General features: G+C 35.2%; 1 protein-coding gene across 1 annotated transcript in view; it reads left to right on the forward strand.

The window, feature by feature from the left end:
• Nucleotides 1–25,955, forward strand: part of NDUFS4 (NADH:ubiquinone oxidoreductase subunit S4) — a 46,994-nt gene extending 21,039 nt beyond the window's left edge. The window contains exons 3-5 of the mRNA XM_015653402.3: nt 16,909–17,081; nt 20,613–20,686; nt 24,885–25,955. Of these exons, the coding sequence (XP_015508888.1) occupies nt 16,909–17,081; nt 20,613–20,686; nt 24,885–24,988 (351 nt within the window). The 3' untranslated portion in view covers nt 24,989–25,955. The remainder of the gene's footprint in view (nt 1–16,908; nt 17,082–20,612; nt 20,687–24,884) is intronic.
• The last annotated feature ends 232 nt before the right edge of the window (nt 25,956–26,187 follow it).

Genomic DNA, 26,187 nt, shown 5'->3' on the forward strand with positions numbered 1-26,187 from the left:
TACTTGCATTTCAGAAAGAGCAAGAACAGGTGGAGGAGGGGATATGGTTTACCTTGTTTGTCATCTTGTAACTTACTTGAAACTGAACTCTTCTGTGGCTTGATATTTACAAGGCTGGTAATGTAATGGAGTGCTAAGGTTGTTGAAAACTTTTAAATGCATGTCATAGTGGAATTAGTCTATATTTCCATTGCTGTTGTAGACCTTGTATTCCTATGTGTACATGTATATGCTAGAACTTGTTCAACAGAATGATTTGGTTCAAGCAGTGCTAAAATATTCCTTGTGTTGGGAAACACAAATTAAATAGAAGAGGATGAGCATCCTGCCATTGAATAATTAGGCGGTAGTCAGTCACTTTCTTAGTGCAGCCTAGACTCTGCTCTGTTGAATACAACATAAAATGTTGAAATAGTAAGAAAACCAGTAGTTTAAACCACATTCGCTACTAGAAGAAAATGTGTTCTCTTTAATGTAAAAGCAGGTAAATTCTTAGCTTGTGTAGAATATATCCAAGAAATTATATTTTTGTCTCAGTTATTAGCTATTTTCGGTGAATACTGAATAAAATAACTTCTAATGAGCAGTAAAACCTGAAGAAAATACCATACAAAATGAACAAAGCTCAAGAGAAATACACTTCTTGCATCACATTTTGATTCTCTGGCCACCAATCGCATCATATTCCAAGAGTGTGGACAAATAGCTGTGTGAAAAGCAGGCTTTTAAGACCTTGCTTACATTAGGAAATTTGGGCTATAGAGAGAAAAGGCTGTCAGCAGCAAATGTCACTCAGGTTATGTTCCAGATTATTTATCTGTTTGTGTATATGGCAGCATACATCATTATATTGTCATTATAAAAAGTGGAAGTGAAATGCCTGAAATGGGGACTTGAGCTTTTCTAGTTCCTGTGATTTGTTTCAGTTGTTGTGAGTAGGGTGTGTCAATACTTTGTGTAGCTAAAAGTCATCCAATTCAGCGTGTGTGCTTTAAGCAGGCTTCCCAGTCAGTGCTGGTAAGGCTGCATTATGGATGTTTAGCCTGGAGTTAGGCACTCTGGTGGAGGTTGCTGTTTGCAGCTGAAAGGTTCCCACAAATACTTGTCAATAAAAGGACCTTTTTTATTGGTTAAATGATGATATTTCAAGAATGTCTCAAAATTAGAACTATTGTCAGAAATTATCCATTGCATTGTTAAAGCAGAATATTCAACTAATAATATAGATTCTGTAGCTCAGTGCAAAAATTTTGCAAGAGCAGTTAACAGGGCTTAGTCACTGGGGAGTTGTAGTTACCTCACTGATGTTTTTATTCCTTATCAGGCCAAGATAAAATGAGTTGCTGCCCAGGGTTAAGCATTCCAGGCCAGTGCTGTACAGTGCAGTTTAAATGGTACTAAAATAGTTTTTTCAGCATGGTGAGAGCATCTAGGGGCAGACTATTACAAGAATGAAAGGCCAAACAGAATGATCCTATTAACATTTCACTGCATGTCCTGCAGTGTTTTGTCTGTGTTGCTAGTTAACCTTTTCCAAGTAATGGTTCGGAAGTCTTAGTACTGAACCTCAGTAAAGGACCATTTTCTGTAGACAAATTCTGTGTAATTCATTGAAGATAACTTGTATAAACCAAACTCAGGACAGAAAATATGAACCTTTATTTGAGGGGGAGCATTTCATACTTTTGTAAGGGCACTCAAGATGAGCTGGAGATGCCATATATTGCAGCACTCTAGGCTAGTGATGTAAGTCAGTATGGATGAGGGAAAGGCCATGATGTCTACCCAAATTTTAGTAAATTCTTTCTCAACCCTTCCTCCTGAAAAAAATACTTGCTCAATGGCCTAGATAGGTGTACTTTCGACTTGGGGGAAGTCTGGATGAGCCAAGAGTTAAGCACTGAAAGGCCAGATCCAGAGAGTGGTGGTGGATGAAGTTAAATCCAGTTGGTACTGATGGTAAGTGGTATGACTTAAAACTGAGCCCAGGGCTCAGTGTCAGAGCCAGTCCTGTTTGATACTTGTATTGATGATCTGATCAAGGGGATTGAGTGCACCTTCAGTCAGTTTGTAGATGCCACCAACTCAGACATGAGTGTTCATCTGCTGGAAGGTAGGAGGGCCCTGTAGGGACCTGGCTGGCTGATTGGGGTGCTGATACCAATGGTATGAAGACCTATGTCCTGCTCTTGGGTGTCGCTAAAGGACACAAAATGATTCACACAAATACTCTCAGTATCAGAATAAAACCCGTGACTTTATTCTCTGACTTCAGCATTTATAGATTCTCGACAATGACCAGGGATTGGATAATTAAGTTACCACCTTCCCAAGCACACTGGTCATGGGAAACGTCCATTAAAAGACGTGTCTTAGAAGGAATGTGATAAACAACTTATGTTTATAGGATTTTCATGGGAAAGTAACTAAAACTATGAAAACGTTATCAGAAGATTTAATTTTCAGGGCAACACTTTGGTTACAGCAACTGCAGGCAGTGCCACAGGCTGGGGAAGAGTGATTTAAAAAGGACCCGAGGGCACTGGTGGCAGCAGCTGAACATGAGCCAGGCTGTGCCCAGGTGGCCAAGAAGGCCAATGGCATCCTGGCCTGGCTCAGCAATAGTGTGGCCAGCAGGAGCAGGGCAGGGATTGTCCCCCTGTCCTGGGCACTGGTGAGGCCACACCTGGAGTGCTGTGTCCAGTTCTGGGCCCTGACTGCAGGAAAGACACTGAGGAGCTGGAGTGAGTGCAGAGAAGGGCAGGGGAGCTGGGGCAGGGTCTGGAGCACAAGTGCTGTGAGGAGCAGCTGAGAGAGCTGGAAGTGTTTAACCTGGAGAAAAGGAGGCTTAGATCTTCCTTGTTCTCTTTAACTACTTGAAAGGAGGTTATAGCAGGTGAGGTTGGTCTCCTCTCTCAAGCAATTGATAGGACAAGAGGAAATGGGTTGGATATTATGAAAAATTTCTTCATAGGAAGGAGTGTAAAGCATTGGAACAGACTGCCTCAGGATGTGGTTGTCATTTCTGGAGATGTATAAAGTTGCGTAGACATAACACTTAAGGACATAGTTTAGTGATGGGCTTGGTTGTTCTGAGTTAACAATTTGATTTGATTATCTTACTGGCCTTCACAGTGATTTCCGTGATTCTAATAACTATTGTGAAATGTGTGTCAAGAATCTCAGCAGCTTCCTTTTGGCTGTGTAGAGGTATCATTTAGTGTCTGTTTTAAATCTTTACTACTAGATAATCCAGGAGTGTATTAATAGGATTCTCAGCATATGAACCTTTTCTGAAAAAAAGTTGCGGAAACCCTCCAGTCCATTTTTTCTAGAAGACTGTGTTATTAGCAAACATCACACGGTGTTTTCAGGATTGACTCACAGTTTGTTCACCATCCAAATCCCAATTTTGGCTAGGATTAAAAATTAGTGAAATTGTATAATCTTTGTTTGATTAAAGAACCATAGACTTTACTATAATAAACAATGATAATACTGCAGCTCAGAGTAAAATATACAAACAAGTGAAAAATAGTCTGGAATGATGAAACTTCTTCAAAACTCGATCTAATAGTCTACAGTGCTATGAAACAAAGGACATAGCAAATCAACACTTTAACATGCATTTCAAAGTGTAATCATTGCTTTCCCAAGAACTCAGAGTATATAATACACTTTACTCTGAAAACCAAAGCAGTAATGTGTCATAAAATTATGTGTGAGACTGTGTGACATTGCATTGAAGACTGTGTGTAGGAGCTGTTTTTGCAACTCAGTGAAGAGAAACACTTGGCAAAGTATGCATTTATTAAGGCTTACTAGATTTTCTTTTATTGAAACCACTATTTCAGCCAAAAATTCTCCAAGCATTACCACTTTGTTAAATAATAAAGATATAGTGGAAGTTCTGTGTTTTGGTTTTCAAAATGGTGTTAACCCATTATTAACCTTAAGCCTTAAGAGTGAATTGAAACTGTTCCTAAATTACTTTAAAGGGATAAAAGAATTGCAATAATCTTTCATTTAATCCAGTCTAGCTGCAGTATTTATTCAAGTGGCTACCCTAAAGAATTCAATTCAGGACAGTGTTCCTCTGTAGACAAAGAATCTAACTTACAAGTTTTTCTCTACTTTATATGTATAGCTCTGATAAGGATTCGTCATATTCAAAGCATACAAGGGACCAGGATGGTAACCAGGATGGTGGGGGTTTAGAGTTACTCATTCCGTCCCCCTAGCCTCACATTTTCCTCTTGTGGCTTGTCTTCCCTCTATTTTTTTTCTCTAGATTAGATCAGAAGCTTGCATTTTTCTTCAGAATAGTGAAAATAAATAAAAAATAATAAAGCTGTTGTGTAAAATTAGGCTAATGAAGATTTTTTCCCAGTCTTTACTTTGCAAATATGTTTTGAGAAACAGTTTTCAGTTTTGTGCAAAGGGATTTGCATATGAAGCCTGTACTTTGGAGAAGTACTTTCTTCAGTCACAGTTGTGTCGAGTGAGCAGGTGATCAGCTTATTTGAACTGCGTTGTACTTGAGGCTTGAGATTTTTAAAACTGTTTTGTTCACCTTTGGTCATCTGCAGTTCTGTGTTTAACTGCTCTGATGTTTGAATGATGATAGAGGCTGATGAAGGTATAAAACTACATTCTAGAATTATTTCAAAATAAATTATTTCAATGAAAGTAAAATATTCGAAAGAGAAGACCATTAGGAAGTAAAAATGCAGACACATCTGCTTTAATAAAAATGTCTAATCTAAGAGTGGACTTGCATAGGGTTAAATGCTTAACGGCCTTTACTCTGCAGTCACTGGTAGTTTATGTGTGAAACTACATTTTTGCTGCAAAACATAATCTAATAAAAAGTTATTTTTTCTGTTTCTCTGTTTTACCCTGCCCACACACCCCCATTTCCTGTCCCATTCACCCTGTGAAGAAATACTACTGTGGGGAATAAAAAGCTTTCTTCAACTTAAAAAAGCAAATTAAGTGAAATGTAATATTTGAAAGGTTTAATGACTCTGAAGATGGTGATAACCTTTCTTATTTCATATACACCATTCTGGTCTGCCACAGTATATATTAATTTCTGAGCATTAATTTTTTTTTATTTTTTTTCTAATAGAAATAGTTTAGCATATTCTTCTTTGTAATTATGGTTGGTAGTTGCATTTGGGCTTAATTACAGTACAAGCTCAGGTGTGGTTACCAGTTTTGTCTAGTTACATACTTTCAGTACTGCATATTTACTATATTTTTTCTGTTTGGAAATGAAATCCCTCCTCAACTGGAGTATCCTAGCTCAGTTCAGTACTTGCTATCGCTTGTTTTTGTAAGCAGCTGTAGTTCAGTGAACTTGGAGTGGTTTAGAAAACCCAGTTGACTGTTAAAGTGCTTTCTGTAAGACTGTATGTAGGCAGCAAGTTACTCCCTATGATAAAGAATCATTCTATAACTGACAGTCCAAGTAAAGAAATTGCCATCACCTCTATCTGTTTTGTAAGAGCAATAAATATTGCTATATTACTAAAGTTGAGTTGAAAATACTTCATGTATTCAGTTTAGAAAACTGTTCATTTTGCAGGTAGCTTAGAACCCTGTATAAAGTGATAGAGATAGTTGTATCCATGAGGGCAATTTTACTCTCATCCCTATGTAGGTTTATTTTGGGTTTAGGCTGGGGTAAAGGATTTGGATTTCTTTAGTCTAAGGATCTTTTCTTTTGGTACATAGTAGTGCTCTCTCTGCTGGCTGTTGGAAGGAGGAGTGTCTGTGGTTGAGCTTACACAACTCTTCTGAGTGTCTGTTTTGTCTGGGCTTCATACAACATTATTGTGCAAAAATTTCAAGGCTTCAGTCTAGAGTACTTGGTGAAAGTATGTATTTTTGAAAATTTTGTAGGGGTTTTTTGGGTTTTTTTTGTTTTAATTTCATTACATACTATTTCATTTTCTGTCAGAGAATAATGCTTTTGAAGCGCTTGATGTGATGGCTGCTCAGAACAAATTAAAGGGTGTCATTGTGCTGTGATTAGTTTGGATTTCAAAGGGTTATTCAACATGCAAATACTTCCTTGGTTTTGGAAGTCTAAATATGCAAACCATGTTTCTAATCTGCTAGAATGCATACATGTAAGTCATTGATACAACCAAGTAATCAACAGGAGTAAGAAGTAACTTCATTTTTTGGAGCTCTTTTGTTCAATAGTTTTTCTTTTTAAAGGGTGGTATTTCCATATTCTTGTGAAACAGTTCCATTATCTGAAACATTTCTAAAACACCCTAAACACTAAAATTAGTATTTATATTATGAAATATTTCTGTAGATGGCATGAATTATTTTTTTTTCTTTTCAGTAATACTGAATAAATTCCCTGTACAGTGCTCATTTTTCTGTGCTTTCAAGTGTGTCTTTCTGCATTTCTGTAGTACTAAGCTGTAGATGGACACCACAAATCCTAGCCTAAGAAAGGCTAGAAAACCACAGATCCTAAGAAAGTTCATTGTACAGACACAAAAGCTGTTTCTGGTCATGGAGTTCTAGCTGAATAATTTTATTAAGTCAGAAAGGAAAAGCTTACGTTGTCTGGAAAGCCTGGTAATTTCATGGGAATCTTTCAACATCTTGGTCATCCTGCAAGAGAGCTTGGAGCTTCTTCAGTCAGCTTTCTGACTCTGCTCAGATCATCAGATGGAATCAAATTCTTGTTGGCATGTTTGTGAGGTATCTTTGAAGTACTTTCATACTTACTCTGTTCTCAAACTGGAAAAGTTAACCTGCATTAAGTGGAGACATGGATCATGGAGAGAGTATCTGATGTTCAAATCCAGATGCCATTTAGTTCTTGTGTTGTGAAGCACACACTACAGGGAAATTGCTTAGTCTCTTATGTATATTTCATGGCATTCTCAGTTCTACTAACTCCAAGTTTAAAGCAAAAGAAGGTCTTTGCTGATGGGAAAATAACTTTTATCCTATTACCTGTTACCCTGAAAACTTGGTTAACAGGTAAGATGAAGCTGACCTGTAAGGAATTTCTACAAAGATGCTGGTAAGACCAGCATACCAAAGACAGTATTTTTTTAAAGATGTTTTAATTATGTTGCAGGTATTTCTGAAAAAAATATGACTAGCTAGTAATTCTGATTAAAATTTCTTCAGAAGTTGTTGGTTTAGTTATCAGTTCATTTTCTGGATGTACACATAAATTCACGTATAAAAATAAGTAACTGTTTTCGTATGTAGGCCAACAATAGTGTGTGTGAAGTTTTTACTGAGTATCATATTAACGGAGCAGAAGCTGGTTTAAGATAAATATTGTAGCTTGCACTAGTATTTTGTTATTTATTCTTGTGGTTGTATTTTTTCTTAAGACCACATTTCTGTTGCTGTGTTGACTCTGCATTCTTGAGTCATTCTGCACCTATTGAGTCAGAAATTGAGTATCTTCTGTCTAATGTCTAGTTCCAGTACAAATTCTTACTTTTTTATCACCATTTAGTAAACAAAATTGTACATTGTACTCTCCTTTGATTTTTTTCCCAACAGCAATAGAAAACTAAAAGGAAACATGTAGTGTTATCAAGTTGAATTTATTTGATGATGGATTTCTCTCAATTTTATTGGAAGGTATAAGACCATGATTTCTGTCCTGTAAGTAAAGGCCAAGCATGTAAAGGCCAAAGCACTAATTAGCTAAAACCAGTCTTGAAGTAATACTAATATGTTCTAGTTATGATTCAGCTTTTTTTAGAGGCAGATTGTTGAAACCATCAATTTTAACTGGCTATATAGATAAATGTAAAGAATCCCATTTTGTCCGAAGGTATTAAGGAATATTTTACTGATAACATTGAAACAGTTGAAGTCCCATCAACACTTTCCGTCCCCACCAGGAAGTAATGAGTGTGCTACTGTTAGAAAAGAACCTTCTAAAACACAGTTAAGGTTTAAAAGCTATGTGCACTAATTAACAAAATACAGTGAACATTTAAGCTGTTAATAGCCGCAACATCCCTGATGCATAGACCTTCAATATGCTAACACTGCATAACAGTTCTCTATTGTGCATCTCTTTAATGAGGGTAACTGTGTCAGTTCTTTTCTTGCTTCACTACCTGCTGTGTATGGAAATTATGTACACTATTTAGCACTTTCTTTCAACTTCTAAAGTGCATGCATATTACATAGAAGCATTACATCCTGCATTAGGGTAAGGGGCAGCTTTTAATAGGTCTGATTTCCTTGTAGTTTCTTAAGTGCAACTTTTCTTCTTCTGAAAAGCATGCACTAACAGGGATTTTGCTCTAAATTTGCATTTCTTGATTGGGGATTTGCTTCTGTTTTTCTCTCCTATGTCTCACACCACTTGTAACTGTATGGGCAAAGATCTGTTACAGAAATCATTTCCTCTGTGAAGGAGATGTGAAGAATAGAGAACATGCATTACAATGAAGGCAGACACTGGTTGAATTTCTTGATACTCTTAGTAGCAGACCATACAGCAGTGTCTGTCAAGCTAAACTTTAAAACACTACTTTTTGCCTTTTTTTCATCCTCACCTTTGATAAGTACCTTTTCTTTTATAAACAGAAGCCTAAGTAGTTGGCTGAATTTTAAACCTTCAAGTTAAATGTTGCTCCATAGCTACCATTCAATAGGGAATTAATTAATTGGTAGTTGTGAGGTGAAAGGAAAAGAACACTAGAAAATGCATGATAATGGGATTTAAATTTTAGTATTCTTTGCTCTAGCTTCCAGCCCTGGGACATTGTTAGTTAAAACTGAATTCACAATTAATGTTTCATACACTGTTGTGACAATGTTTCTTATTATTTCATCATAGAAAATCTTAGCAGAGTTATCAGTTAGTACTTGAGATGTTGCTGTACATCCAAATGGGTACTCAACATCACAGACCTTAGAATATTTGCTGTCCAGGTTAGATTAAGAATTGACCAAGGTGTTCCTGCCTCACAGCAGCAATTCCAGTACCTGTGTGTAAGTAGTTTCCTTAGTTCCCTTCAGGGTCTGAATGTTTTGCTCCCTTGGGTCTTTTGCAGCTTCAATGGATAAGGGAGCTTTGAGAAAAAGCCACATATTTAGCATCAATTGAAACCCTTTCCAAAAGCTGAAGATTATGAAACAGGTGGTACCTGAATTTGAGAACTGTACTGGGGCCTTATTGGGAAATTTTCTTAATTGGTACTTTGAAGGAAGCTTTGTAAGGTTTTCAGATGGGCATAATTTTTAAGTTTCTTATTCCTGAAAGGAGGAATAAGAAAGCAGAAGCATTTTTAAATTAATTAAAAAATTCATTTAAGGTTTATTTTGTAAATACACATAACTTTTAGTGAGTGTTAAAAGTAAGTACTTTATTAGAATGGCATCAGAAACACACAAAAAATATATAAATTATTTCCAGTACACAAGACCAGCATGAATTTTGGCTTTTGCTTCAGTTACGAAGACCTCATTGTGAACTGCTGGTTAAGGCTCCTGGTGTCCATGATCAAAACTGCATTTAATAGGCAATAAATCATGTAATGATTTATGAATTAAAATAAAACAGTAATGAATAATTCACCAAGATATTATTGAAATACTGTGTTTAGTTTTGCAAGACAATCTGTTTTACTGTGACTTATGTTAGGATTGTATTATAAATAATCAGACCTGCAACTGAATAAATTATGTTTGAAAAACATGCCATCACTGAACTCCAAGTAAACTACAATATGCTATATATTTAATAATAGTATATACAAAATTGAACTAACTGGGGCAATAGGTACAAAGTTCTTTATCCTAGCTAGTGTCTATCTGCTAGTACTTCTGTCTGTGTTCTTTCAAAGTTCTTTCCTGCCTGTTCTCTTGTTTTCCTTTGAAAAATATTGTCTGTAAGAGTAGTTGCTTATGGTAGTACTCTATGGTAGTATGGTAGTAGGAAAGTGTTGCCATCATAAAAATTATTCTAAGATAAATCAGATTGCTTCAGTTGTTTGGTTACCCTCTTTCATTTTCTAAATGCAGGTAAATTAAGACAGCCACTTTTTTGATTTGAAGGTCTGTCATCAAAAAATACATCTGTAGTAATATTCTTTCACTAATTGATTTTCTTGCATGTTCTTTAATCTGAGCACTGTGAATTTCTAGTAGATTGAAATACGTGCCCTGTAGAAAATTATTTTTAAAAGGCCTCACAAAAAGACCTAGCCACTTGTCTGTGTGTGCAAGCAAAAGATTTGCTTACATACCTTGGATGACTTGTAGAAAGTATACTTTCTCTAAATATTTTTGGGTTAGAAGAAAAAGTAATTTGCAAGATCTTCTGTAGTTTAGACTTCTTTCAGTCTTGTTCAGGATAATCATGCTGTTTGTCGTTTCAGCAGTGTAAAGAACATCGCATCTACACTGAGATCCCTCTTACGAGTACTAGTAGCAACATTCATCCATTTTTATGAAATATACTCTTTGCCCCTGCCTGCCTCAGTTTTCCTCTATTTAATAATGATTTTCTTAATATAGATATATGGAGAAACCAAAGTGTAGACACCGCTATTTGATTTCCTTTATTTTAACATCTTTTTATTTATCCAGATGATAATCTGGGTAAACACAGATTTATCACAGCTAAGATATACTGTTACAGGAAAATAAATACAGTATTAATAAATAGTACATTTTTGTTTCTTGGCAGAAAAATTACACTAAACATAAGAAATAATCTGTCTGTGCTGAAAGTGGGACTTAGATGTTTCATTTAATTTTAAAGTTTGTAAAATGGTGTTTACTTGTCCATCAGAACACAGGCTAAATGGTTGGTAATTTTTGCAAGTGTGTCAAGAAAAATGCCTCTCTGTTTTGAGTCTTGTCAGGGTACTGAAAAGTGCAAAATCTTATATTTTTGTTTTTCTTTTCAGTGTTGTAGTTTAAACTAACAAAAGCACAACTTAGCAGCTTTTCCCATAATTTGCCACTAATCACTTCTATAAATATCAATTTTCTGTGACTTTTGGAGGAGATGTGCCTAGAAAATTTGGGAATGTACTGCAGACTTCACATGAAGTGTTCTAAAGATATGAAAGAAGGGCTGGTGAGAAGGATGTTTTATACTTACCACTGTGAAGTCGTGTTCTAGTTGTTATTCCCGTTAGCTCTTTCCTAGTGTTTTTTTCAAATGACAGAGATCCTTGTTTAATGGTGTGGGAATGTGTTATGCCATTTTATTTGTAGTATTTCATACAAGCAAGTATGGAATAATATTAAGCATGTAAAATACTGGGAAAGTGTAGTGAGCCTTTGGAGCAGGACAACAGGGAAGTTCTCAAGGTGTTTTTGCAACTGCAGTGAATGCTCAGACATCATGGTTGCTATAGTATGGCCTTAGTTGTGAAATATAAACTGATTAATAGAAATGCTGAAGCTACCAGTGCTTGTTTTGGATGCTGACACTTTCTCTGCATAATGGCAGTCAGCAATCTAAGAAGTATTATAGAGGACTTAGCTTGATTCCAGTAATGTGACTGTTTCTGCTTCAGTTAGACCTACTTTTCTTCATTTTCAGTTTCTCTTCAGTTTTTACAAACTGCTTGTGAAAAGAGATTTTTTTAAAATGGAACCTTTCATGAAATCTGTGTTATTACTAATTTCTGTTTCCTGTTTACAGTGTTTGGTTTTCTTTTTAAAAATACAGTTCTTTAGGTGCTTTTTTCTGCTTCTTTATTGATCATTCTGCAGGATGGCTACATGTGAGAATATCTTATGAGTAATACCATGTTCTTCATCATTTAATGTGATAATGCAAAATGATTGTGAAGCCTGAAAGAAAACTGTATCCTGTGTGATACAAAGTTTCCTAAGGGCAAATATGCTTTTTCCCCTTGTTTTGTCTGTAGCTGTTAGATAAATGTTGTCTGACCATGTTTAGTTCATTCTGCTCCATTTTTCCATTTGCAGTTTACATAGAAGATTCTGTTCTCTTGCATTTCCTTAAAAAATACTGTATTGAAATGTAGAAACATAAATGTTCTAATCCTGACTTACAGTTAAGCAGCTGAGCACATTAAATAAAAAACTTTTTTTCACAGCAGCTACTTAGTGGGTATTATGCAAGATATTCTGTGCTTTGATATAACAACTTCTAAATAAAGTGAATTGCAACATGAGTTTATAGCAAAACTTTACGTAGCTAGTCTGGTAAAACACGTTGGAGGTAGGGAATAGAGCAAGCTGTTGTAAACTCCAATAAAGTACAGAAAACGTCTACTTTCTCTCCATTCTAACAAGTGCAAAACTATTGAGGTTAAGTAGGTGGGGCAACCGGAAGTAATTGCTAAGGCCAGTGGCATTTTTGTGGTTTAATAAAGGCAGAAGCTAATTATTCAGTTTTTATTTATGTGAAATGATGCCAAAAAGGAGGTTCCTGTGGAGCAGCTGCACTCCTTCAGTGTTACCCTAATTTACCACAGACACAACTGTCACAAATAGAACTTTTAAACTTGATATATAGCCACGAAAGTAAGGAGCCCTTTGTCTGGAATGCATGCAGAAGAACTCCTTTATACAAATCAACCGGCAGATGACGGACAATGATGAAAATTTGATTCTTTGAAGTCATAATGGTCATTGAAATGTGTGAAATTCTGGTATTGAAAAGAGAGCGGCTAGCAAGACTCTAAATCCTGGGTGGTTGCTGGAAGCTTGCTGGGAGGTTTTTCTGTGTTTTGACATCAACTTCCCATTGCTTGTTCCCTGTTTCCTTAATTAAAAAAAAAAAAAAAAAAAAAAAAAAAAAAAAAAAAAAAAGGGGGAGTGCTAAACTGTAGGTAGTTAATAGTGGTTATGTACAGTTTCTGTCTTCATGGTGAAAGAAATGCCATAGAAGAAACATGACACCTTTATGCACACCTGACCCATCTATTCAAAACCATTTGTTTTCAGAGCTACTTTCAATCATTTTTTTCTCTCTCCTTTAATTAGAGAGTTCCATTTCTTGTCCCCTTTGGAATTTCTGCTATTAGTGGAGTACTTAAAAGAAGGAAATTCTCATTTCCTTTAAAAGTCATCTTCATGCTGAATAGTGCTTTCATTGACACTGCCTCTCTGAATCAGATTTTCTTATTGCTGCATAGCACATTTTGTTTGTTACTACCCTTTCCAGAACAGCTTTAGAAGGCTTTCCACAAACATTTTTAAATAATGTAAGTTGTAATAAAGAAAAATGCCTCTGTTTGTAAGAAATTTTATGTGATTTCTGCTCTTCAAAAAAAGTGTTTTGTCCCTTTGAGCTTATTTCAAGAAGGGGCAAAATGCCTCAAAATTAGTCCTTAAATCTTCTTGAGTTACAAAAAAAAAATTGAGTTTACGATTCAAATAATATATACATATTAAGAAAAACAGAATGTCAGAATGCACCTTTTAGTTGGCAGCCATTTTTAAAAATGTGAAATAGGGTTGTTAATTTTTAGTAAACCTATGCAGTTCAAATCTCAAGTCTTTTATATTGTCAACTAATATCTTTAAGATTTTGAATGCTGAGCACCTCACTACTATCTTAATATGCTAATACAGCAAAATTCATTAAGGAACACTTAAAAAAAAAAAAGATATTAATGTGAAACCAGCTGTCAAAAATATCTTTGTTTTGGAAAGTTGGTTCACAGGTAGTTTCAATGAGAACTTAAACTCAGAACAAAGCGCTGAAGACCCAGTAAAGAGTTCAACCCAATGCAGCATAGTTCTTTTCAAGTATTATATTGTTTTAATGGCATCTTGGAGCGGGAGCTTTAGCCCATTGAAATGTCGCTTAAAGGACAGGTTCTTCTGTCACTAGCTGGAGCTGTGTGGATGAAATGATCACAATAGAGTGTTGTAATGCATTTTAAAAGTGTGAGAAATCAGTTTGTCTAGACTAAGAGTGCGCCTACAGGGAATAGGAATCTTAGAGCTTCTGTGCTCTTTAGGTGTCAAGTATGTGATAGATGCCAAGCCTTTTTATTCCATATCTTTGGCAACAGCTCAGCTATGCTACAGTACCTTACATGTCTACAGCAAGCAAAATCAGTGATTTTATGTCAGGACAACTTGAGCTTCAGCAACCAGAAACTCATTGTCCTAACAACTGTCTGTTCAATTGCCAGCTTTTAAAATGGGGAAGATATCAATAAACGATTGCTAGATTCCCAGAAGGCATGGAAACTCTAACTATAATGAATGCAACTATGAAGAGCTAGCAATACCATGTAGATATTTCAGTTTTGGAAAGCAGGCAGGTTTTAGTTTTCAGTTTGAAGATTTTTGTGGGATTAATCCTATATTATTAGTGAAATAACCTTGATTTAGAGCCAACTGAATGCCCAAAAAAAACCATGGCTTGAAGGGTTTGTCTGAGGTTTTGGTTTTACTTTCATCCAGATAAACAAGTCTAAGCATTTCTTTACTATGGTTATCTCATAAATATAGCATTTTTTGATTTTTACCCTCCTTTTAGGTTGCGTTCTGTATGCACCGTGTAATATTTTTATGATTTTCTGGTGTTAAGTCATCAAAAGAGAAAATAGTATATGTCCATAATGTTTTTCAACATAGTATCATTATTTTAGTAGTTCCAGATTATTCTAGAAAAATTCAAAAACTTCTTAATCTGAAGCATAAAATTGATAATGGATTTATGAGATGCTGACAGTAATAATAGTTTGAAAAAAAAATGAAATATATTGAAGTTTACATATCTGAAAATATTTGATGATAACAACCCTGGTATTTTTGCATATGCCATACTGTTTAAGAGCAGAAAAAAGATGTTTTGTGAATGTTACTACATTTTCTCATGTTTGTTAAATACAGAAATAAAGGCTAGTATTTCAGCCTATTTGTATAAATAAACAAGCTGAAATGTTGAATCCCCACCAAACTTTACTGCAGGTAAAAACTCCTTTTTGTTAAACAAAGCACTTTGTCTCTTCAAATCAGAAAAATTTAAGCAAATTCCTTCCTAAAGTGCAGTTGAAGCTTCAGAAGTGAAAAATGCCAGTCTGTCAGAAGGTATTTTTACATGGAATATAAATGGTATTAATACTGGAATGTTGCAACATTCCAGTAGCTGGTACTGCTTCTCTTTCATATCACCGTTAGATTCATATTAAAAATAAGCATGACTTGGTCCTAATGAAAGCATTTATAATGAAATTATTAAGATACTTTGACAGTTTCTTGTGGTAGTTTGGGTAGAAATGTCAGAAGTTGGAAAGCTAGTGTGAATGCTCATTTGTTACCCCTGCTGTCCTAATTGCAAATGAAAGTCAAATGCTTTAAACTTCCTCCCTTTTATAGTTTTAAGGGACTGATCTCCCAAAATTTCTGAAATAAAATTGAAAATGAGAACTGCTGTATTTCAAAGGATGGTCTGGTGACTGTATCAGGAAGTTTCAAGTTTGCCACAAAGCAAAATCCTATAAAGTTTGTAGGTACATTTATGTAAAATGACAGTGTTCTATTTAAACTTCTCTTTTCATTCAAGTCATGGCAATACTGTCAAGATGAGTTCAATATGCCCAAAGTTTTGTGGCAGCTTTCTGGACTTCTACCAGTTTACAGCTTGTTCCTGGACAGAGAGAGAAGAGGAGGGAAGGGGAGGGCAGGGAGGGAGACCGAGGAGCTCCCACTGGCCTTTTAAGTATGTAAGGAACAGGAGTAGTTCAAACCTCCTTAGAGATGGATTTGATTTTGATTTCAGTCTTTACTAGGGTGAACTGACAGGTTAATTTTGCATAATTACTGTTTAGTTTTTAGCAAGAATGTTCACTTTAATTATATCAGATGCTGCTGAGGGTAATTTTTCACAGCAGTTCTTGTGAGGTTTTTCCCTATTTTATATCTTTGTTAAAGTCAGTTAATATTTTTAGGCTGGTTTGAAGGATTTGTCTTTGTTAGATTATGGAAGGTTCATCCCTCCCTTGTAGAGGAGGACATCCTACTATTGATTATATACAATGTTACAAATATTTTTTTTTCTTCTTTGAAGGTTGGCATCTCCTAAATCATTTTGTCCTTCACAAATATATTGAAGAATGCTGCCATCATCAAATGTCCTTCTCTTGATCTCAAACATCAACAGAAGAACTGACTGTCAAATGCTGAGTCATAACTTGAAACATGAAGAGGGAGTTAACTTTATTTAATAACTAATGGCTAGAGAGATAAGAGCTGAATTCTAGTACCTTCTCTGCAGTCTCAATCAGTAGTATATTGTGGAAAAGATACTACCTTCTGCCTCTTCCTTCATGCTAAGGATAGTGTCTTGAGTCAGTAGAGGTGTTGGTGTCACTTAACAATATACAGAGTTAAGTCCAAGGGAAAGCACTTACACTGCAGCACATACTTGGCTGGCAAATATTTTGGTGAATAGTCTGTACATATGAGTTCGGGCTCCTAATGCTAATGTAGAATATTGGAATTTGTCAGTGTTTCAGTCAACACTCTAATATTTTCCTAAAAGAAGAAAGCATTTTCACTTTTCCACATTGGCTTTAGCTGGTACAAGTTGAAGCAGTCCTGACTTTGCAGCTGTGGACAGAGAAGGATGGGGAGAAATGTCCTGTCCCTCCTCTGGCTCTAGTTGTTTTGAAAGTTGTAGAATCTAGTTGTAGATGAAAGATGAGCAAGTTCAGGTAACTGATCCAAGCAAAATCTGACTTAGCCAGGGGAAGCAGAATGATAGCAGCCTAACATGTATCACCTTCAGTTGTGTTCATCTGAAATCATAATGTATTTTTCTAAATTTTTTTTTCAGCTTTTGTAATTTTAAAAATAAACCATGGATTTATGTAAAAGCTTAAGCAGTATTATTTTACAAGTCTCTTACAATCCCTTTTTTAACAGGTAACATTATGTTTTTTTCAGGATATCACTACTTTAACTGGTGTTCCAGATGAGCACATCAAAACCAGAAAAGTTCACATTTTTGTTCCAGCACGTAATGCAATGCAGTCAGGAGCTAACAATACAAAGAAGTGGAAGATGGAATTTGATAACAGGGAGCGCTGGGAGAACCCTTTAATGGGCTGGGCATCTACGTGAGTACTTACTGAATTTGAAAATACTTTTCTTCTATATTTGGCTCTCACTAGTAATCTAAATTTGAAATACCCTTTCTACCTGTAAATCTGATTGTGTTATAACAGTACTTACGGGAAATGGTTGAGATTGTTTGTTGTATGATTTATGATCTGTTAAGTTTAAAAGCAGGTTTTTAAAGCTCACAGTATCATCTGGAAGAGTTTGAAAAAGATGTTAACAGGCAGACATTTCAATGATTACACTGTGGTGATGTTACTGTGTGGCAGAATCAGGGCCAGAAGGTCTTCAGTTACATAAAGTAGTAAATTATTCTCAGCTCTCAGTTGCATCTTTTAAACAAGAACAACAATATTCTGGATTTTTTTTATCCTGAGGATCTAAACTAATGGGTCATGACTAATAAAAAAACCACAACAAGCCCAGCTATTTAAAATATTACTCTATTTGTTAAAATATTGTCAATATTCTTAGCATTAAAACTTCTTAAATACACAGAAAATCCAGAAAAGTACTACTCTTAGCTAAATATACTGTAACTTGGAGATATAATTACAACTTGTATGCATCTAATTTTTAATTCTTTTTTTTTCCTTATATGAATATAATACCTACTTCTCACAGTGTGGTTAGAATTCCTGTAGATTCTGAGAACTCTGCCAGCAATTCCTCTGACAATATTGTAATTTTGATTTGAAGCTGTCTTCTTTGAGGCATATTCAGAATAGTTAATTATTAGACATAAGCCAAAATCAACCACTAGAGATTGTTTTTCAAACTTCAGAAAGAATACAGTGTGTACTGAAAATACCTGGTTACAATCATATTAGCACTTAAAATCAAAGAACACAAAATTCTATAAAAAATACCTTAAAAACCTTAAACAGTAAATAATTTGAGGTTGCATTTTTTGAGATGTATTAACATGCTAAATCCAGTCACAGAAATTATATATATATAAATATATATATATAAATATTTTATATATATGTAAGTGTATCCAGAAATTTAGTTTAAAGTAACTCTGAAATCAAGTCTTCCTGTTGCATTGATTTCTCATAAAGTTTGAGAAGGCTCTACATATGTTTTTATTTTGGGGTATGGAAAGGAATTTCTCATGGGTAAGCAAGTAGGATAAAAAAAAAGTGCTCTGTTGAGAGTTGACACTGCTAGGTTAAAGGTTTTGTAAATTAGTTTGTATCCATTAATTTTTAAGGCATTCTTGTAAAAACTGTTAGTGTACACTCTTGTGTTACCATTCAAGACCCAAAAATACCTAAGAAGAGTTTCTCCTCTTGAGATTTAAATTCTGCAAAGAACATTTCTTAGACAGTTTTCCATTTACTTTTGAATAATGTAATGGGATTAGTGGGTTAGAGCTCTTTAGGGTGTACATATTAAAACTCTTTTTTCTCTGAACTCAATATACTTACTTACCTGTAAGTCTTTCCTATATTTCTGTCATTTTGCAGCCTTATTTGGGGCTGGAGGGGTTTTTTGCACTTGTTTCATGGCTATTTATCCAAGATACATAGGCAATATTTTTTATAATTGTAAGATAAAAGAAAATTAAAAAAAATAAAAGCCAATAACTAGATAAATTATCCAGTTATAGATGTAAGTAAAATGGACCCATGACATTTTAATTTTTTTTCATTTTTAATTTGTTACAAGTAAGCCTAAAGACAGTTCTTGGGCACACCTTTTAATATAAAGCTGTAAACAAAGAAATGTGGGAAGTGTGAAGTTTTCATTGTATGAGATCTCATAAGAGAACAAAATGTGGAATCCTAATTTTCAATGACTGGTAGAACAATTGGGGGTAGGCATAAGAAATTCTGCAGCACTGGTACTTCTCACACTATCAGAACATCATGCTGGACATCCTAAAATCCAGTTTTCTCACATGATAGCTCATTTATGGAAGTAAATCAGACATGTACTTAGATTGAATGAAAGATGATTCCACATAAAACAGTACTATTTCTACACAATTCTCATTTCCCAGCTGCCTCTGGACAGGCACTAGTCCCTCACTACACTTCAGACTTAAAGCTTCTTTGTTCCTTTTTAGCAGTGTTGAAAAGATTTTTCTAGCCGAATCATGGAAGAGAATAATGATAAGCAAAAGTTGTCACAATATTGAAGTACAGTGGGGCTACTTGATTCTCCACTGGTCATGTCATCAATTAATTCTTAGTTCCTAATTCACTTAACTGCCATTATAAGAGAAATCTTTAAATATCTTTAAGAGACCCTATCACAATGGCTTGCAAAAGTGTAATTTCTGTCTTTATCCTGGGGTTTTTTGTTTGTTCATGGTGTGGTTTTTATTTGTTTGTTTCTGTTTTTTTTATTGGGGAATATATTGGATGTATAGTGAACTCCATTTTTCCATGTGTACATCAGATAAAATTACACTGTTGTCTTTGCTGGAAGCGAGATTCCCCCTTTTCCCCTCCCCCTTTGCCAGTCACAGGCTTTGTCCTTTATTGTAAAGAGTTCAGTGTATCTTCAGTCTTTTCTCTTCATTTATCCTTCTAGGTTCAAAGAGAGAGCAGTTGAGAGGCAGCTTCTTCAATAGTTTGTTGCAATTTGGTCTTGTCTCTCCAGTTGTCTCCCAGGCTCATAGGCAGTGTTGTCTCAGGGAGGTTTTATCTATCTTTCTGTTGCTACAACCAGTATCTCATTTCTTTAAAAGTTAGAACTCGTCTTTTTTTTTTTTGTCTTTTTTTTCATCCTTCGTCATTGTTCTTAAATTGAGCTTTTATAGCAACAAATAGGGCAATTTTGTGTTTTAACTGAGAATTTAATTTGTTTTAAAAACCTTTAGGGTATTTCATCCATGCAGTTGAGGAATAGCTGGCCATCTAAAACTAACCACTGTGTAATTAGTAAGCTAGCAGTTTGCATTTTGGAGCTTCATTTTCAGTTGTGGCCTGTGATCTGCTTGCTGTGTAGGAATAAATTGTGGGAGTCATGTGACTTCAGCCTAAGCAGAACTTTCAATATTTTTTTATGTACTTTTCAGTTCATGGTTAATTCCTTCTCTGCTTACTTTAGTGTTCTGCTCTTTTCTGTCTGAGATTATTCTTCCCCTAGCTGCTTTACAGACTCTTGGTCTCCTTGAAATGTTCAGAATTACCTTAAACCTCCTGATATTACAAAAAGAGAGGGATTTTACAGATTTAAATTAAAGAGAGTCTTGCAGAGCACTTACTCTCAGTAAGTACTCACTCACTTAACCTCAGCAAGTGGCTAGATGTGTTTGTCTAACAACCCAATTAATTTTTGCAAGTGATTGTGAGGGAAATTTAATGCGATGAAAGATTAAAAGAATTCTTTGCAGAAAGTAAGTGTTGACCCTGAAAATAATTTTAAAAATTCTTTTGAATGGTATTGAGTTGGCATACTAACTGTGTGAGTTGGTGAGCTGTGTGTAATATAGCATTTGATTTTACATTTGAGATACAGATGTATGTTTTTTCTATTTCCAATATGCCTAAAAATTGTCATCTGATTACTTACAGAGCTGATCCTTTATCCAACATGGTTCTTACTTTCTCTACTAAAGAAGATGCCATTGCTTTTGCTGAAAAAAATGGTACGTATTTTATGTATGGGCTATGAGGTGTTCATCCTTCCATAGGCAAATGGATGTCAAAGTATTAACAACAAAATAAGTGCAAGATGAAGTACCTTCCCTCCATTCTGCAGAAGTGGTAGACTACTAGCATTCTACATGAGGAAGAAAATGGGAAGGGGGGTTATTTCCAGGGCTCTTGAAGGCATTGAATCTAGTTTCAGCCATTAGTATTATTATTAATATGTAATACTAGTATTAAAATGCTTTTATGAGTATCTCTGTTTTGAATGAGAGCTGAGTGAGACCTTGCTCATGTCTCGGAGGAAACCTAATACTTTAGGTGTTTCCCAGCCTTGGTGCTCCAGCTGCATGGCAGTGTGATCTTTGCTCAAAGGCTTAACATGAGCATCTCAGTTCTTACTAAGTGAGACTGTCAGAGTTCTTGTGAATGTCTGATAATCAGAAAAATTAAAATTAAATTACTACCAAGTAAGCATGTTGGACTTCATTATTGGCTGTGTTGTAGCATAGATTTATTATAAAAGGAACCCAAAAGGATCATTAAGTCCAACTCACTGCTCCTCACAGGACTACCTAAAAGCAAACTGGGAGACTTAAATGATCACCCAGATACTCACTGAACCCCAAGAGGCTTGCCCAGGGAACCTGTTACCATGACCACAATCTCTCAGTGAATAAACTTTTCCTATTGTTGAGTCAAGACTTCTTCAGATGCAGTTTCATTCCTTTCTTTGTGTCCTGTAACTGCTCACCAACAAGGAGATCAGCACATCCCCTTGCCTCTCCCCATGAGGAACCTGTGGACTTAGGATGTTATGGCTAACTCTGCATGGTCCTAGAGTCTAAACATGTTTGCTTGGTGATTATTCTTACTTGTAGAAAAGCCAGTAGCATCACTTAGTATTTTTAAGCCAATGTTGTATCAGAGGGAATGTATCTGTAAACTTAGTTAGGCTTGTATTTCCTGACAATATGATGGTACCACAAACAGTACCAATAATCTCAGCCTTTTGTATATTCAGCAGTCTTTTTTTTGTGTTAGCATGAATTTTTTGCTTCTCCCTTTTAATCTTTTTTTTGATTTTTAAATCAACTCCATTTTCCTTAAAAAAAAATTACACTTGTTGCTTAGTCTCTGTGGATGTGAAAAAGATTAATTACATTGAGATAAAGCCAGGAATTATGCAGTTGAAGTGTAAGGCTCTTCGAAAGTCTTCTCTGTGGTCTGCAGCTTTCAACTATATTTAGTCTGGGGTAAATAGTAAAGTTCCTTGGTCAGACCAAATTATGCAAAGTTGCTAAATGGCTGATATTGTGCACCACAAACATGGTAAGTCCATTAACCTATACATCTAAGAAACTAAACCATTTAGTGTGCAATTTATTTGCACTTTTAATGATAAAGACTAGAATCTAATTTGTCTGTTCCTCTTTGAATGGAAGTTTTTTTAGCTTAGTAGTGCTAATTTTATTGAAAAGTAAGTACTGTTATCTTAGAAAATAGTTCAGTCACATTTGCATTGGATAATCTGTGTGATTTTATTAGTGTATTTTACTCTTTTATGAACAAATACGAAATGTATGACATTTTGGTGTAGTTTCATTTATGCTTCTATATTGTTCATGTTGTTTCTTGAGCAGTTCAGCATACAGGAGAAAAAAAAAAGTAATGTAATGAGCTGCTTATGCAATTTCTGTGTAGATGTTATATTTTGTCTTTTCAAAATGCAGATTCAAATAAAATGCATTTGTTCAGTGTAGAAGGTTTGTGTCTTCGCTGAGTTAGAAATTACTCCATTGTGCATGAAACCCACTAAACTAAGGCTATGCCTTGGTGTTAATATTAGTAGTTCAAGATTCATGTAGCTTGCACTCTTAATTTTACCATAATTAAGATGCATCAAACTTTTCTGTAGATACTGCCTTGCCTAAATTGTGATTATGCGTATGGTACGTGCATAATATTTTCTGTAGTGATAGCTTCAATATCATGTGTAATGAAATACAAATTTTACATTATTTAGTTCTGTTTTTTAAAAGACGTTAGAAATTTAGGCACACATTTACACTGGAAGTTAGCTTCTTAACCAAGACAGTATAGAGACATATCTTAGTCTAAGAACACAAATGCTAACTTCTCTCTGTTCCTCCTGTATGAACCGCACAAATTTTCCATGACAGAATTCCTTAAGAACCTGGAGTGTAATTTCTGAAAATACTAGATATTGCAGGTTATTTTGGTACAGTTGGTAAACTTAAAGAGTTCTTTCACACCTAAGAACTTAGGGAGATAAGGCAAGCTGTCTTTCTGCCTGCCCCATCTGATGTGTTTTCTAATGTTGGAGTAGCAGTGCTGGATGCAGTTAACAGGAGCCATTGCTGTCCAAAATACTACAGCTGAGGATGGTCTCAGTTCTAGGCAAGGCGGAAACATTTTTAATTGGAAGAAATTAAAAAATCTGACTGTGGACCTATTTTTTTTTTCTCCTGTCTGATTTAACTGAAGCAGTTGTTTAAAAACATGCAGCTTAAATAACAAGGATGGAGAGTTTTTTTACTCCACAATAATCTTTAGATGGTGAGGGTTTTCTTCCAGAGGCGGTGAAATCTGCTTTCTGTCTACTTGGCTTGTATGGCAGGGCTCTGGGCCAGATTAACTTCCCCCAGAATTCTGGTATTTTTATAAAAGTGACCTCTGCTCTCAGTCGCAAACACCTCGAAGTGCTGGTCTGAAGAAGTCTGTTCCGAGGTGTGGAACCTAATCACATATGGTGGCCTTCTGCAATTATTAGTTAGATTTAAGTAACCTTATGCATTTTGGGTATCTGTGGCAGTGCAAGTCATTGTGCAGACAGTTGCAAATCTTTTTTAGAGACACTCGGCCCCTCTCCATCTAGTGTATAAAAAGATGAAGCAATACCTTGGGGCTGTAGATTCCATTCCAGCAGCCAAGTGTCTCAATGTTAGGTGTTACAATGCTGAATGTTGCAATACTGAAGTCTGTCTCTGGATCTACTTCTGGCTGTTTACTCAAGCTTGTATTTTTAATCAGAACAGGAGGCAAAAGCCAGTGTTCTCACAGATGGAAAGATTATGTTTTTAAAATATCTGTTCAGTGTTTCTTACAGAGAATAGTTAACTTGGAAATTAACACTGGTGGAGACTAATAAACACAAAGAAAATGTTTGTGTGACATTTGTGAATATGCAAAATTGAGGCAGTGATGTGACAACTTGTGTATCTTACAGAACATTTTGATGTGTAGGTGTATCTTAACTGTTTACTGTGAACACCTTAAGTATAAAAATTCAGATATATCTTAAGCATTTTGGGACTTTCAATTTTAAAACTAAGGAAGAAAAGTACTGTCTTACAAGTATCTCTTAAAACTGCATATTTAACCACTTCTGGCTTCAACTGAAGTATCTCAACTTTGAGTGAAATATTGAAGCTAAAGAGACCAAACTTCGGAGTACTGAGTGCTGCCCTGGCAACTTTCCAGGCACCTGGAGGCTGCAATCAATTTGCATTTTGATTTACATAAACACTAATGTCTCCACCTCCTCTTTTCTGACATTTTTAAGCATTTCTCTCGCTTAACTATCACATAATTTACTTGTCTTCTATCACTTCATTCCCTTTTCTTTTTGCTCCTAATTTTTTATGTTCTTATAAAAAATGTTGAGTATTAAACTCCTTTCTAATGTTGAAGTTTTTCTTTGTTTTTTGGGGTTTTTTCGGTCCTCCCACCCTTTTTTTTTTATTTCTTGTCTTCCAGCCTTCGAGATTGATCTTTTGTATATTATCTTATGCCATGTTTTTTCTTATCTTCTTAATTTCCTGTGCCAACATACACAGAGCCTTAGTGCTTCTGTATGCTATGGAATTGTGCAGCCATGGACTTACAGGACATTCAGTCTTCCCTGCTGAGCTTATCATTGATGACTGTCAAGTTTTTTGCATGGATGTCAATAGTATGGTTAGGTCTTGCCATCTCACAGAATGGTCATTTGGCACATTTATGGTGTTTCATTATTCTCCATTGCCAACTAGAAAGGAACAGGTTAGTGGGTGCCTACATTAAAAAAACATATTTAAGTTAAAACCTTTAGGTTGCATTTGGTGTATATCGTATGCTGAGGATATAATTTTCATTGTTTCTTGTCTCACTCTGCCACTACCCCATAACCTCTAGGCTGGAGTTACGATGTTGAAGAAAAGAAGATGCCAAAACCTAAATCCAAGTCTTATGGTGCAAATTTTTCTTGGAACAAAAGAACAAGAGTGTCTACTAAATAGGTTGGCATTGGCTATGTGACTGTGAATAAAGTCAGCTGTGCTGTATTTTTAGTCCATGTATAATACATCTCTTAATCTCCTAATAAATTTGACCTTTAAAATACAGATGCATCTTGTGATGTCTATTTAAAATGGTTTTCATGTCTCCAATTGAACCTGTTACAAACTTCCCTATAAATAGAGGAGATTTGAAGTGTTCATACTTCTAAAAACTTGCTGTACTAGGAATTTATCAAAAGGAATGTTTGAAATCAGCTGCAACTTTAGAGGTTATGATTGATCTTTGATGGTAATTTTGTATCTACTATCCTGTCTAAACTTCTGAAGTTTAGTAAGTTCAGTAAGCTTTGCATATACAAATTCTTTCAATAAAAGCTGATTTTTTTTCTTTCTGTAAAAGATAATGTTGGCAGTTGAAGAGCAAAGCATGGCTATAACTCAAGACTGTTCTGTATAAATGTATATTATATAACTGCTTTCTGCTGAAATTAATATTGTCATTATTCCAGAAGGATTCATGGCTGGATTGGAGAGCACTGGGTTTTGTTTTGGTTGTGGAGCAGGTTTAGTCCAAAAGATTAAGATTGTAGTTGTTTTTCTGTGATGTTCTTGAAAAGTGAAACTAAGCCAATTAAACATTCACAAATTAAGTCAGAATACCTGCCTCACACAATATCAGCATATACTAATTACATAATTACAGTTCTGGGTCTTTTATTACTGGTTACATGTACTGAATTGAGGTTTCCTGTTGCTTAACAGAAGATGTGGTGATAGTATCTCAGCCTTAACAGCAAGTATATATTCTAAGCTCAGTTTGTCTTAAATTATATTAAATTATTCATTTTGAAAATGCATAATGTTATATTTGAAATCTTTGTTTATATGTCTTTGGCTATTGCTTTATTTCCTTTAACTTAACAAGTTATGGTATTGACACATGATCAATAAAATATATTACAAATCAGGGGGGTGTACACGTTTTCCCTGTGCAACTAAGAGTTTTATCCTAGCTGTCACAAAAGATACAGTTGAAACAGCTCTCTCCACATAGACCTAAGTAATAGTGTGAGTGTTGTGTTAGATTTTAACTAGCAGAAAGCATAAAGTTATTTTGTATTGCCTAGGTTTTGTTATTATACAGCATATATTCTTGTTTTAGTTGTTTCTTGTTTTCAGTTATATAATACAAGTTGTAT

This window comes from Parus major, chromosome Z (assembly GCF_001522545.3).
Source record: "Parus major isolate Abel chromosome Z, Parus_major1.1, whole genome shotgun sequence".
NCBI lineage: Eukaryota > Metazoa > Chordata > Aves > Passeriformes > Paridae > Parus > Parus major.